We start from the raw sequence: 14,975 nt of genomic DNA, 5'->3' as shown, positions 1-14,975 counted from the left end.
GTCATGACACTTTTGTCATGAACACCACTATGCGTCATGAACAGGTAGAATCAGGGTGTATTATATGATGTACCATCATTTACATCTTACACTGTGTTATATATATATGCACATAATGTGCTCCTTCCATATTTGCAGAAGTGTTTCCACATTGCAGGCCTAGAATGAGAGATACATCCTAGATATGTACATTAAATTATTCTGTATTACAACACGTCTGAACAAATACAGTACTCACAATGTGCAGAATCTATTTCACTATAAACAAGGCCAAAAGGGGCACATCATCCTGTGAAAACCTGTAGAAGTAGCTATAAATATATCACATACTTATAATGAAACGTAAAAAGAAGTCGAGCCTTTCATATGAGCAGTGTTACCTTAATTTAAAATAGTGTACGCCACATATGACTAAAACATGAATTTATATCTAAACACAATGTATGCAAATAATTATATACAAGCTGCTCTACAAAGGTATATTAGCTCATGGATGCACGCACACAGTAGAACAGTGCTAACTAATAACAATATATTCCATGAAAACACATATAAATGTACAACTGTTTTGGAAGCAAATGCAACACCATGACAAATGATGCACTACAAGGTCAATGTGCATCATCTATGTTCATGCAGCACTATGGGAACCAAGTGAAGCACTATGGGAACCACCTAGGTACCCACTCTACTCCAACAATAAACCAATGGACTAAAGAACACCTTGCATACTCAACACAATCCTGCAATAAACTCGTGGAATGGCCTACCAACTTTGATGCTGTTGATGTACCATGGGAAGCCTTTTATTTTACTTATTTTACTTATCATTTTTTAGGTGATTAGGTGAATCAGTCTAAGGACCCTTTACACCCATAACTCAGGTCAAAAAGTCAAGGAATATAGGCAATTACATTCAAAGTAACAATTAAATAACATGCAGCGTATGGACACATATAAGTAGTTTTATGTGCAACAGATGAGGTAGCAATTCCACTTGTCTAAATACAGCACACACACACTTTTACAGGAAAAACAACAAAACAACATTCTGGCATCACAAATTACTTATAAAACTGTGTACTTACATGGCATCATAGTATACATAATAAATGAATGTGTAATAGATTAGGTAGCAATACTGTTGACTAAATATAGCAAAATTAAAACTTTTTTTCAGTAAACTGGCAAAATAGCGTTGTGGGATCCCAAGTTAAGTATATACAGAATTGTAATTCCATACTGTGGCACAATTTTCACAGACACAAGACAACCTCTTGGAAGAACATTTTCAGAAAAGTTCATCATGTCCTGTAGTATATGAAATTACAGAAGCACACAGTGAAATGTGCAAAAAAATTAACCTGGTCAAATGAACAGGTTAACCCATAACACCTGTTTTATGCATTGTATACTCCAGATCCTACTTAAGTCGCGGTGGTGCAGCGGTAGCATTGTCGCCTCACAGCAAGAGGTTCTCCCATTCGATTCTCGGCTGGAGCGCCTTCTGTGTGGAGTCTGCATGTCCTCCCCGCGGTCGAGTGGCATTCGAAAGACATGTGTGAATGGGCGTGTCTTCGTTGAAGGCTGGGCATTGGGCTGGCACCTCGGCACTGTAAAAATCTACTGCCAATCATTAGCGGACCGAAGTTCTGCTGTGGCAACCCTTAACCGGGAAAAGCCAAAAGAAGAAGATACTCCAGATCCTACTTATTTTTGAACCTCTTGTAAATGTGTGTGCATATATTTATGTTTAACATCTACTTTATGTTATTATATTGCATAATTTAGTTATACCTTTAATCTTACTTTGCTGCTTTTCCTATGTATGTAACCGGGTCTATATTACAAGATCCAATGTTTAGGTGATCGAACACCTAAACATTGAACATTGTAAACATTGAACTTGTAATATTGAAAGCAAAAAACGGCGAATGGCCAATTTAACGCAGGGAAAGATTTCCCTTGGTCCTTCGCCAGAATTTGCCATTTTGTCTACTGTAGACCGATCTTGGAATTGGCATATTTAGTTGGGGGGTGGGGGGCACAGCCTCCCACATCGGGGGATGTGGGGGGTAAAGCCCCCCACTTAGTTTGGGTGTAAACTTATTTTATTATTTTAGTGGCCAACAGACGTCTTTCCCTGGGATGTTCAATGTTTTTAGGTTCAATATTACAAGTTCGCTGTTTAGTGTTCGATCACCTAAACATTCGATCTTGTAATATAGACCCAGTGTAACCCAGGCTGAGCTTGCAAATGGTATTATTTGATCAGTGCTCTACTCCGGTAAACAAAATAAAATTAAATTAAATAAAGATTCAACAACACTCACAGATTAACTTTTTATAATTTCAATAATATGAACACTGGTTAACCTAGAAATACAACAATCAAGCAGCATGAGAACATAAATTACAAAAGGTACTGAAGTAAATAACAAATTCCCAGAAACAGGCTATGCTGTATTAGGCATTATCAGTAATATCAATTATATCTTTACTCCTTCCCACCCCTTCTCCTGTGAATTCCTCATCCCTGTACTTATACAAATTAGCCAATGTACTTCTACAAGTCATTAGAGAAGCAAGTGCAGACGAGGTGGAATGGATGGAAAAAATAGATGGAGAAGTTAATTACACTTATCAACCCATGTCTCTAAAGCAGTTACATTTATTTACATTAAGTGAGCCTTCATTGCATTCTTGAACTTTTGAACTTGTTCAATTTTTCTTAATTTTTTACTGTAATATTATTCCAGTTTGCTGCAGCAAGCTTTGAAAATGTTTTTCCCCAGGTTGTTAAGTGTGAAAGGTAGTTTAAATAATCATATGCCACCTTGATTCCTAATAGAATAACTCTGCTTCCTGAAACACGACTTATTTAGAAGAGAGGGACAGCATCTTTCATTCAGAATTTTATCTAAGACTGAGAAGTCACATATTTTGTAAGAGCATTTAAATTGATTTAGCAGTCTATTAACCTGGGAGTCGGTAAAAAGTGTTAGAGAGGTTTGGATCTAAAACACTGCCTACATGTTTTTGTTTAGTGGTCCAAGGTATGTTAGTTCATCTCAAGTCAACTTTTTGGGTATCCCTTATCTTTTTTTGGTATTACAGATAACACCATGGTTGCTTTCAGGGGATTAACAGAAAAGCGATTTTTAAAAATCCAATCCATATTATTTTGAAATCATCCTATTCTGCTTTAGTGAGTCTGCACACACCCACCTTTTATGAAAAGCAACATCTATTTCATCGTTCACATCAAAAGGGGTTGCAGGATCCTTATATGCCCTTAAACCATGGGGGGGCAGTGATATCAAGCTGCACATATTTACTCAAACTATGTAAGTTAAGGAACACAGAAGTTTCCTTAATGAGCAATTTCTCTAAGGAATCACACAGTACCTTAGTTTCAGGATTCAAAGATGCATCAAATCTTCTGCCCACATTAGAGAAAGGATTTGGAAGACAATGGCTGCGAACAGATTCCCACTTGTGCCACATATTAGATACCTCTTCAGGTCCACCACCGGATCCAATAACAGCCTCTGAAGTTTGAACATGGCCATTCATTTGCCTCAAATAACTGTCCATAGGACGTTGCTGCAAATCCGGTTGGTTTCCACGAAAAACCCTTATATACAGAAACAACTTGATTATCTGCCATGTATAGTTAAGTTTTGCTTCCTTTTTCAAGGAATACGCCTTCTGAGAGAGAGTGGTCAGGGGTAAATCTACTATCCCTGGTAAGAGGTCCCTTTTCCTGGACAACTCCTCTACCTAACGTGCTTCATTCTCCCATAACTGTAAAATACAGTAACAGCCCCTGAGGACAAGTATAATCCTCGGTCCATAATGGTCATTATGGCTACACCAGACGGAGCCAGGCAATAGAGACATACTCTGTACAACTGTCTTTGGCCAAGACAGAGTCACTAACCCTAGACTGAGGCAATCATTTTACTTATTTTTCCTTTTGAGTACAAGCAGAGTAGCGGAACTAGGACAAGGAATATTATACATGCTGTAGCTACAGAAGAAACCAGATTGCCAGTACAGTAAGCTCACTAATATTGGTAGAAGGTGAATATTCACTAGTAAGCACATCAGCACACTCCCCTTTCCCAAAGACCAAAAAAAGTCTCCAAACCAGTAAACACAAGAATTACACTGAAAATTGTGTCACTGGACCTTAAACGTTTAGTCATAAATATCAGAGAACATTTACTATCTTAGAAATGTAAAAACATTCTAATTGCATTAAAAACAGTAACATATAAGAAACATGCTCATTCGGACTGTAAAAGCACAACAAAAAACACTTTTTTTTCATAAAAATCATAGTTTTCTACACAAAATTGTAAAATAAGCCAAATAAACAGAGCAGAAGCAGGTAAGAAACAACCCTGTCAAAAGCTGGTATTCTTAAGGTAGAATATAGTTTTTCTTTTTTAAAATGTTAATGTAGAACAGAAAAATATCACAAATATTCAATAAAAATATTTATGAGAGGAATGGGGCTCCAAATTGGGTCTTATCTGTTAGGTAAAAAGCTTTAGACTGACTGCTGTGCCTCTACAGCCATACAGAGATGCTTCTTCTCGAAGTGGCAGTCAATTCTAAAGATTTACCTCACTCTGGTTGTGGATATATTTCCCTTCAAAAAGGGTGCAGCTTATCAGCAGCCACACTAAGTGGGAGGTAGGGGAGTTAGAGATTTAGTAAGCTGCCCGGGTACTACGTCATTGGCAGGACACTATCTCTAAGCTAGTATGGCAGGGAGAATGAAGAACACATTTCCTCTATTTGACTATATTAATAGGCTTCTTCTTTCCTTCTGACCATGCAGTATCTTTATTTGTTATAAGCTGTTTAACCTTACTTGTAAGTCAAGGGGTATAGCTTTTCCTCTATTGGGAAAAGTAGACTGTAGGAAGCTGAAAGTGCTTTTGAGTATCTGGGGAGCTGGTATAATGGTTTACCTCACAGACATAAGGTGCATGGTTTGAATCTCACTTTTAAGGGAAATTGGCTAAGCTTAAAATGTTCCAAAAGGGCAGTTCACCAAATACTTACCTACAAATCTACAAAAAAGAACTCGAATTTACATTTTGAAGTTCTATAGTCAGAATATCTACTGTAGAATCACGGATTGTTCTAGAAAACATTAACTTGTACATTGACTTTTTAGTTCTAAAAGACCACGTGGAGAGAACCAAATAATGGTCATTAACTGCATATGTTAGCACAACTAACTGCAATTAACACTACCTGTAGTTTTTGTAATTTGTCAGGTATATCAGTTCACAAGCATATCAACTGTATACCGTTATTTGTAACATAGCGCAGTCTGGTTCCTTCTGTGTTCCTCGGAGTGAAATTATGAGATGTTATTATGCTGTATAACTAACATTTGTGGGGATCCAGCCAGTCAAGGTTTAGATCACCTACTATTATAAGCTTGTGGTGCCCAGTATACTCCATGGTCTTATTTCAAATTATTTCAATCACAGAAAGAGAGAAGGGGGGAGTATGAAAATGAATGCTACTGCTACATGTATTTTTGCATGGCCCGAAGAATAATTTCTACTAAGTGCCAGTTAGATTCATCATTGAGATGGGCATCTAGCTATTAACACTAGTAACAAATAAGAATCATTCTGAATTATAAAAGTGTCTCCCCAACTCCCACCTTGGCATATACTAGGCCTGTTGTCAGTAAATAGTGGCTAACTGTAAGTGAAATTAGGCAGTTCCCAATATGAATCTTAAAACCATGTTTTTGTGAATATGATTTGCTTGTAGCAGTATAATGCGGGTCACACCTCTATCTGGGACTATTTATTGTTGATACTATGTGTCTTGTATACTAATGAAAGATTTTTTGCAGTGATGGGTTATACAAAGTTATCATGGCTGGCCCTAGACTGAGCTGAATGTCTCTAGTCTGTATCAGTATCAAGATCGCCAATACTAAGATTTGCAGATCCCTTTTTATTATGATATTCCAAAGACATGCAATAGGTGGATTGGTCACTCTAAATTGGCCCTAGATGTGAGTGTGTGTGCAACTGTGAGGTGTAGAAGAACAACTGCGGCAGGGCTACTCACCTGGCGGTGTGAACCTTGGCTCTAAATGGTTGTCATTATTGAAGGGGCACCCTGACTCCATGTTCAAAAATGAGAAAAAGGGGTTATAGATGGATGGATTCAATGCACTAATATAGTCCTACCATCATAAGGTATGTACATTTTGTTACAGTGCATCCAGTATGGACATGCCTAACCCACCAAACAGGCATACTCACCTTTCTATACACATTTTCTTAGATTAGCTAGGTTCATAGGTTCATAGGTGTGTTTAGCAAGAAAGAGGTAGGTCTCACCACGATGTTGTAGAAAATAAAACTCCGTATCTCTTTTCAATAGAAGCAAAAGTATAACTTTATTCCATAAACAACAAGGATAAGCGCTTTCGCGTAGATTAGTACTACGCTTCATCAGATAATGTTTAGAAAAAAGAACTCTGTATTTAAACCCAAAAGAGCGGGAACTTAATTAATTTCAACATTAATTACTAAATTAAATAATTAGATAATTGTTTGCAAGTTAATGTTGTTCTCACTGTTTTGAAAAACAATGTTCTTCCCTCAAAACAGAAAGCTAGATGTAACTGTAGAATATATGTACATATAAAAGGCATTTACTAAGTAGGTTCAAAATAACTATAAATATGATATAGGTTCAATAGGTTGTATTAACATATTTATCTAAACCACTTTTTTTAAAAACATTTCTAAAAAACTCAATTCAGAGTATATACTTTAAAATCAACTTACTTATTATAACAAAACTTCAGTGCAACCTCACTATGTCATAAACTATAACTCTTAATACCCTAAAGTATAACTTGATGTGTGTGAGTTATTATTTTGTTCATAGGTGTGTACTAGGCTAAGGGCCCTTGAGCCTTTACAAGTCTAGCCCAAAGAAGTGCCCTGGCATCATGCCGCCTGACATTAGTTCCCAGTGCCTCTATCAAGTAGAGCCACTGGAGTGATCCCTGGGGTGAACTTTCTATTTCTCATCCACTCATCAAGATTTCTCTTGAAGAGGGCCAGTGAAGTGATCTGCTTGACATGTATAGGAAGTCTATTCCAGAGCATGGGCAGTCTCTGGGTTATGAACCTGTCCCTCCAGCATGTTCTGTTGATTGTGGTAATGAGGCTGAGGTCTCTGAAGTGTGTGGTGTGGAGGGATTGAGATTTCTTTAGATGCAGCATTTCTAACAGCTGGGTCAGATGGGTCTATATTAGAAGATTGAATGTTTAGGTGATCGAACACCTAAACATCGATCTTCCAATATCGAACCTAAGAATATCAAACCCCCCAGGGAAACAAGCACGTCGAACAGTTAAAAAAAAAAAACTTTACATCCAAACTAAGTGGGGAGCTGTGCCCCCCACATCCCCCAACCAACCAATATACCAACTCCGAGATCGCTCAACAGTACGGAAATGGCAAAATCTGGCAAACGGCCAAGGGAAATCTTTCCCTCTGTTAAATCGGCTGTTTGCCGTTTTTTGCTTTCAATACTAGAAAATCGATGTTTAGGTGTTCGATCACCTAAACATTCGATCTTCTAATATAGACCCGGGTCAGACATGGCTTTGTATGTCAAGCAGAGATCGCCTCTTAGTAGATGATATGAGACAGAGAATGGAGTTTTTTGAGTCTGTCCATGTAGGACATGTGCTTAAGGCCTAGGATCCTCTTGGTGAGGTACTTCCAACTTTGCATTTGTCTAGTGAGGTACATGCCATATGGGACATTATACTCGATGATTGGCCTAATTAGGGAAGAGTAGAGAGAGATTATGAGCTTTTTCTTTCTGGATGCAAAACTATTGGTAATGAGATGTGCCACATAGGACTTTCTGACCACACAGTGGAAATGTGGAGGTCAAAGGAAAGGTTGCTGTCAACCTGTGTTCCCAGATCTCTTATAACGCCTTCAGTGTTCAGTGGGCTCCCATCGATGTGGTAATTAGTGGGAACTGACTTTTTCCCAAAGGGGATGACGACGCATTTTTTGGCATTAAGCTTAAGGCCATGGTTTTGACACCAGTCATTGGTCTCAGTGAGGCCTTTCTGTAGGATGTCTACATCACTTGGGGAGTTAATAATGGCTCCCAGCTTGCAGTCATCTGATAACTTGGTCAGCAAGAGTACCTCCCTGTCGGCCTGGACTTCTGGGAAGTAGATGCCAAACAGGACAGGACCCAGGACCGATCCCTGTGGGACTCCACTCATGACTGGTTGGCAGTCTGACTTGGAGTCCACTAGTTTCACACTGTGAGTTCTATCTGTGAGCAAATTTGCAACCCACTTAGTGATATAGGGGTTGATGCCTAGCTTAGTGAGTTTATCAATAATGCCCGAGTGGGGAATGGTATCAAAGGCCTTCGCCAGATCGAGGTAGGCTGCATGAACTGCCTCGCCCTCATCCACAGCTCTCGTGACTGATACAAAGAAGTCAACCAGGTTGAGAAGGCATGATCTACCTTTCACAAAACCAAATTGTGTGGGATCTAGAGTTTGGAGATTCCCTATATCCTTGTTAATTAGGTCCATGATGATGCACTCCATAGCCTTACATATCAGACTCGTCAGGTTAATGGGGCGATAATTCCCAGGGTCTGTAGTCACTCCCCCTTTATGGAGAGGATGACTGTAGCAGTTTGCCATTCAGTAGGGACAAAGCCTGAGGTGAGGCTGTGATTGAGCAGGGCACACAGATGTGGTGCCAGTTCACTCTGTAGTTCATGTAGAACACATCCAGGGCTATAGTCTGGTCCCATGGAAGCTGTATTCTTGGCCTTGGGCAATGCAGCTTTAATCTGTGCTGTAGTAATGCTGGGTGCCTGGCATTCCTCCGGTATTGTGATCTGTCCTTTGAGGGGGGTGAGGGGTAAAGATGGCACTGAATCTGTCAGCCAGTATCTTGGCAATATCTCTTGGCTCAGTATAAGAGGCACCATTGTGCAGTAACTCAGAGCAAACCTGAGTAGGTTGTGCAGAGGATCAATAATATCAACCTTTGTAACTTGGAAATTCGACAGTGGTTAGCAAAAGTAGAAAGTAAGCAATGTTAGTCCTTCTGTCTGGATTATAATGTACATGTAGCAAAAGTAAAGGCCAAAAACGGTAGCAGTGGCTATATTTTACTTCTAGAGGGTCTCATTAGAAGAAATTGGTTTAGGCTTTAAAACTAAACTATTAGTTGAGGTGAGTATATAACGGAGATCTAGTTTGTACTGTTCAGGTAAGTGGTAGTTTTGTAACAATGTATGGTGATTATCTGAGGAAAGGAATGAAACAAGATGGTGGAGCTTTACATCTATAAAGGAAGTCACACGTAGATGGGAAAGTGTTAGGGTAAAACAGGAAAACAGAAGACACTCGGGCCACATCTTCTCCAGGCCACATCTTCTCCAATGCACACAATCAGTGGAGAACCTAGTAGAGGAGGTAAGAAGAAAATAAATCACAGTCAAAGTATGACAAGCCTAGAAGAGAAAATGTAATAACCCTAAAAGCAAGTCTTGCTAAATGAATGTGAAGTTACTGAGGTTTTCGAAGAAAGGGGGTCAGGAAGTTAGACAGAGCTTGTGAGCGCAGACAGGAACACACCTTTCTACATGCCAGAATATATTACATGCAATAAACAATCTGAATTACGTTAAAATGCTTTAACTATTATCCTATATGGAAGTTTCTTATTTAAGGCAACAGCATCAGAAAATGTTCCTCTGTCCCTTACTCCACAGCTACTGTGAGCCTAAAAGTGTTGACAGAGGATGTTGGAGCTCTTTTGTCCACGGCAAGTGGCCACAACACATGAAGGGTTAGAAGGCAGCTTGGGGCCAGGGGGTCATTCCTTTAGACACATTGACCCTAATAAGAAACAAAAATAAATATGGACATTGTAATTGTCTGTATACTATATTAGCATAATATGGTAACATGTTAGTTGCCAGACAGGAAAAACTAAGTATTAGGGTGGGTCGGCACTGATGACACAATGAACCTAATAGAAGATAACATGAAATATCTACAAAAATACTTGTCTGTATTCTGAATTAACAAATTAAAACAACAATTTTCATGCAAAACAAGATGGCGTTAGAGTAAGGAGTTGTCTTTACTTCAAACTCTGCACATTACTTGTAGTTGTTTAAATGGTTAAGCACAGAAGTGGTCCACAATAGAACATTAAATAAACACAAAACATATTTGTATACTATATTAACAAATTAAAGTAGCAGTTTTGTTTCAAGACAGGATGAAGTAAATATATGGAGTAGAGTTACCTTTACTTCAAAAGATGAAGTCACATATGATTGCTTAAACAGGCAAGTGAAACGGTGATCCTTGTATACAAACTGCCACACAAGCATTGAGACCAATTTACCCAGTAACATGAGTAAGGAAGCATGCATTACACGAGGTTAACAAAACCTAGGCAACATTCTTCCATTATAACTAACACATGATTTGTGTGGAGCGTTATTTGATTCAATCTGAAAAGTAATCTGTACTGGGGAAGCAAGAAATGACTCAGTAATGGCACAATACAGCACTACAACATGGCAGCTCCCAATGGGCATACTTCCCAACCATGCCGAATTACTCGGTTTTTACCGAGTTTTGGGGTTCAAATGAAGGGATGCCACGATTCCTGAGTGGCATCCCTTCATTTCCGATTTTTTTTCTTTTTGTTTTTTAGTTTTTTAATTTCCATGGCTGTCGGAGCTGACGTCATCATGTACACAATGATGTCAGCTCCCTCAAGGATTTCAGCCTGCGCGATGACATCAGCTCCCTCTACCAACCTGTCAGAATTGAGCTCAAAGAGCTCACGCATTTCCGGCTGGCCGCTGCTTCAAAATGCGAGCGGGAATGGCTGTCCTGGCTGCGGCAGAAGAACTTGTTGGATTATGGGGAATAGAATATAAGGAAACTACAGATGCGATGCCGCTACTGCAAATGCGAGCGGGAATGGCTGTTCGGAACTGGCTGCGGATGCGACTGCAATGTAGAATGGTAAGGAGTGTGTGTGTGCGCATATGCCAGAGGGAGGAGGGGGAATATTTATCTGTTCTATCCTTTTATAATTGTAGAACACATTTTATGTTTTTGAAATGCTAATGACATATATCACAGGATCTCCAAATGGTTTCTGCTGAGCTCTTTATAGAGAGAAGTGGGTTTATGTTGTTTTCAAACACTCTGTGATTAGTTCCTGTGATATAATCCATACTACTAAGGTGGTATTTCAAATTAGAGCATTGTAGAAGGTCATACTACTGCAAGTTCCCCTACCCTCAATACTGCACTTGTGGGTAGATTTACTCATTTGTTGACAAGAAGTCTTTTAGCCTGTTGTCAAGTTACCTAGACTGTTTTCCTGTAATTACAACACACACTTTGTTGTATGCTTTCATGGCTGAAGATAGCACTTAATTATACCCCATGGCAGATTTTTCATTGCATGTTATTTACTACAGAATACAAAAGCAGAAGGTAAGAAAATGACATTTGAAGGTACAGGAAAGCACTTCTATTAGTGAAAGGGAATGGTAATGGCTGCACCCCAATTTTAGAAATGCTTCAGATGCTTAAAGTGTTATGAAGAGACACAAGGCAGTTTGATTAGTGCAACATGTCACAGGACAGGGAGAAGCAAGCATAATTTTAAATAAGGTGTAGTACATACAACTATTACAAAGAGAAGAAGTAAGTCAGCATTTGGATACTATGGAAACATATGAGGTAAAGCAGCAGGCATCAAAACATGAAAAGCTGTTAGATATACACAAGTGAGTGTACAGAGGATTAAAAAAAGGAAATTTACAGAAGAATGAAAACTACAGGTTTGCAGTTACCATGATAAGTTTCATGACAATCCTACAAATAATGCCTCAGAAATTGGAAAAGGGATAAAACTTTCTCTCTAAGCGGTGTCATTATCTATCAACATTTGTATCCATTTCTTTCTTTCTCTCTTTCTTACTTTCTTTCTTTCTTTTTTAATGTTATTCCTGAAATCCTTGCACAGAGCTTGTTTAGGGCTTCCCTCAGACAAAAAAAGAAACTGAAATGTCTTTCCACCAAGATCCCTTAATGTCCGCAGCACCATGGAATATAGATAGTGTTATGAAACTGCAATAAGCCTAATAACGCAGAAACAATTTTCTTGGCATCACTGTATATAATTTTCATTGTACTACATATAAACAAGGACTGCAAAGCTAGCAAAAATAAAGAAAAAATATAACGGATCACAGCATCAATGGTAGAAAAATAAACTCTGCCAAAATATAGGCAATGCTAACAAAACAGGTAACATTCTTAGAGAACACAGTACAGAACAATATTTATTTAAAATTAGAGGTCAAATAATTCCTTTTATGTAGCTGAATCAAAACAAGCTTCCCACTCCGATTTCCCATCAACCCCTTCTGTTGTTGGTCAATGCAAGTTATTTCGGACCACCTGTCTTTAGATGGTGACATATGAAAACAGAAGTCACTGCAGTTCAAACATGCATGTAACAAAGTCAACAACAAAGATCTGGAAGCAAGTGTTTGACCTCTTGTTTTGTTTACATTAATGACCTATGATTATCCAGTTGACCAGTAGAGTCAGAACTGCTTGTGTTTTTTCCCAGCAATGAATTTTTCTTCAGTTGTTTGTGTTACAGCCATTCTGGTAATGATTTAAATAAAGCCAGAGTTGCATTCTGTGTCTGAGAGCTTTCACAATCCCAATATCATGAGATGTTTGACCAAATACTTTGATTTATAAAAGAAAAAAGCCTACCAGTCTATTAACTTATTGAAGCCTGCTAGGTTATATGAGCCCACCACCACTTGTGAGCTTTGCCCAGGTTTTTTGTTCTCAGAGTTGAGAGCTAAAGTGAGAACTGAATTTGTATTCCCCCCAGGTTTTTTCTGCTAAGAGTTGAGAACTGTGGTGAGAAGTGAGAAATGAATTCACTAAATGATAGCCAGTAAGTTTCAGTCTTCTTATTCTTCAGGAAGCTGCTGATTCACAATAGTGGTATGTTGCTCTGACTGTAGTACATAGGGTCCTCCTGGGTCCAAAACTTACTAGTGAAATGCATGGTGGTAACACAACATTTTATTCTAGCTACTTTACAAAATTATACAAGCAATGTTTAAAATGTGTCCCTGCTTTTTGATCTTTTGTGCCCCCCCCCAAAAAATGAAATTGAAAATAATTGCGAGAAGCTGTGCAAGATGCCTATGACTTACACTGCTGTCATTCTATTTATAGTGTGAGTGTGGAAGTAGACTTTTATGATGGAAATGTTCTTCTGAGTTGGGCAGTTTTGTCAATATTGGTTCATGCATTTTGTTTCATTGCCTACAGTACAGTCTACTGGAAAAATGTTTAAACAATAAATTTAAAATGCGCTCTGTCTAACAAGTGTGCTGTATTATACAAGGAATATAATAAAGTCAGGAAGGTGTATCAAAGAAAACAACACATGTATGTTTCTTGTTTTGTGTGCAATTGGTCAATGATTTGAAAACAGCCCAAAGATAATCTCTATCCACCACTGGCCAGATGTATTTTCTTTGAATATGGTGTGGGTTTCAATGCTGTTTCAATGAATGTGAGTTTCAAGGGCAGACACGTTTTAATTCCAAGTCTATTTTCATTGTGAGGCAGTATTGCTTTTTCCAAATGTCTATTAGTGTTTGTGCATTGTTGTGCTGTAAAAATAAAATCCAAATAATCATTGTAGAAGTAAAGCAGTATGCACACATTAGTGTTTATGGTGAATGGGGTGAAATAGCCAGGCAATGGGACATTGGAATGGCTGCAGGGGGACGCTGGTACCATATTTTGGTTGCCTGTTCTTCAGTTACGTTTGAAAGTTGGTATCCCACAATTCCACTGGAGTGGGAGGGGTTACATAATTATGTATGCAAATTAGTTGTTAATCAGCATACAGATTTGTACCTATTTTTCATGGGCCTTGTCCAGATTTTTGATGTTTCCAGGTTGAGAGGTATGGCTCCCAACCAAAATTCAAACTAAAAGAGACATGGAAGCACTACCACTACCATAATGGAAAAGTGTTTACACATTGAATTAGGGTAGTATGGCTTATTTTCCTAATATTTACAAATGATAAGAAATAAATTTAGTGCTAGCACCAAATCTGGTGCTTCACACAATGCCAGTAGAATTACTGGCAAGGAAGCAAATTCTACAAGTGAAATGCAGAAACCTAAGCCTATACAACTGCCACAGAAAAAAAGTCAGGAAAATATAATAAAACACACTTTATTCTCTAGCTCCTCAGCAAAAATATGCCTTCAAGGAGTGCAGAAACCCACACTTAAAAATGTATTTACTAATTAATGTGCACATTGCAATCTGTACTTCTCAGGAGTGTTGTACAGTATCATCATCATCAGAAAATCACTTGAAATGCAACTTACATTAGCAGAGCTGAGCTCCATTTTTCTTTCCACAGGATCAACCACAGAGTGCTCCTCAATGTAGGTTATTGTTTTGTTTGTTCCCAAAATCTGAAAAATAAAACTGTCTTCAGAATTTATATATGCAACATCCTGGTGCTGACAAATTCTGAAAATACAATATTCAAGAATGCCCTTCAGTACACTCACATTTAAGATTTTCTTCTCCTGTAAAAAAGGTTTATGCTGCATTTATTTAATTAGAAAATATAACAGTCACTGTGGGAGCCACTCTAGAATTTCTACTACAATATCTTTAGATATGGCGAGTGCACATATCAAAACAGTTCTTGTGGTGCTTAGCTTGACACCCCAATAACATATTTTATTTTTTGCTACATGATTTTAACAGTTATAAAAAAAAAATACAAATGTTTGCAGTAAGTCTGAACCC

General features: G+C 38.3%; 1 protein-coding gene across 1 annotated transcript in view; it reads right to left on the bottom strand.

The window, feature by feature from the left end:
- PRELID3A (PRELI domain containing 3A) overlaps positions 1-14,975 on the bottom strand; it is a 528,271-nt gene that overhangs the window by 325,457 nt on the left and 187,839 nt on the right. Inside the window, exon 3 of the mRNA XM_044067173.1 lies at positions 14,543-14,632. Coding sequence (XP_043923108.1) covers positions 14,543-14,632 — 90 coding nt within the window. The remainder of the gene's footprint in view (positions 1-14,542; positions 14,633-14,975) is intronic.

The sequence above is a fragment of the Protopterus annectens genome, chromosome 3.part1 (genome assembly GCF_019279795.1).
Source record: "Protopterus annectens isolate FY-2018-M chromosome 3.part1, PAN1.0, whole genome shotgun sequence".
In the NCBI taxonomy this organism is placed as follows: domain Eukaryota; kingdom Metazoa; phylum Chordata; order Ceratodontiformes; family Protopteridae; genus Protopterus; species Protopterus annectens.
Note: the sequence above shows the minus strand (reverse complement) of the source record. Positions and strands in the feature narration are given on the sequence as shown.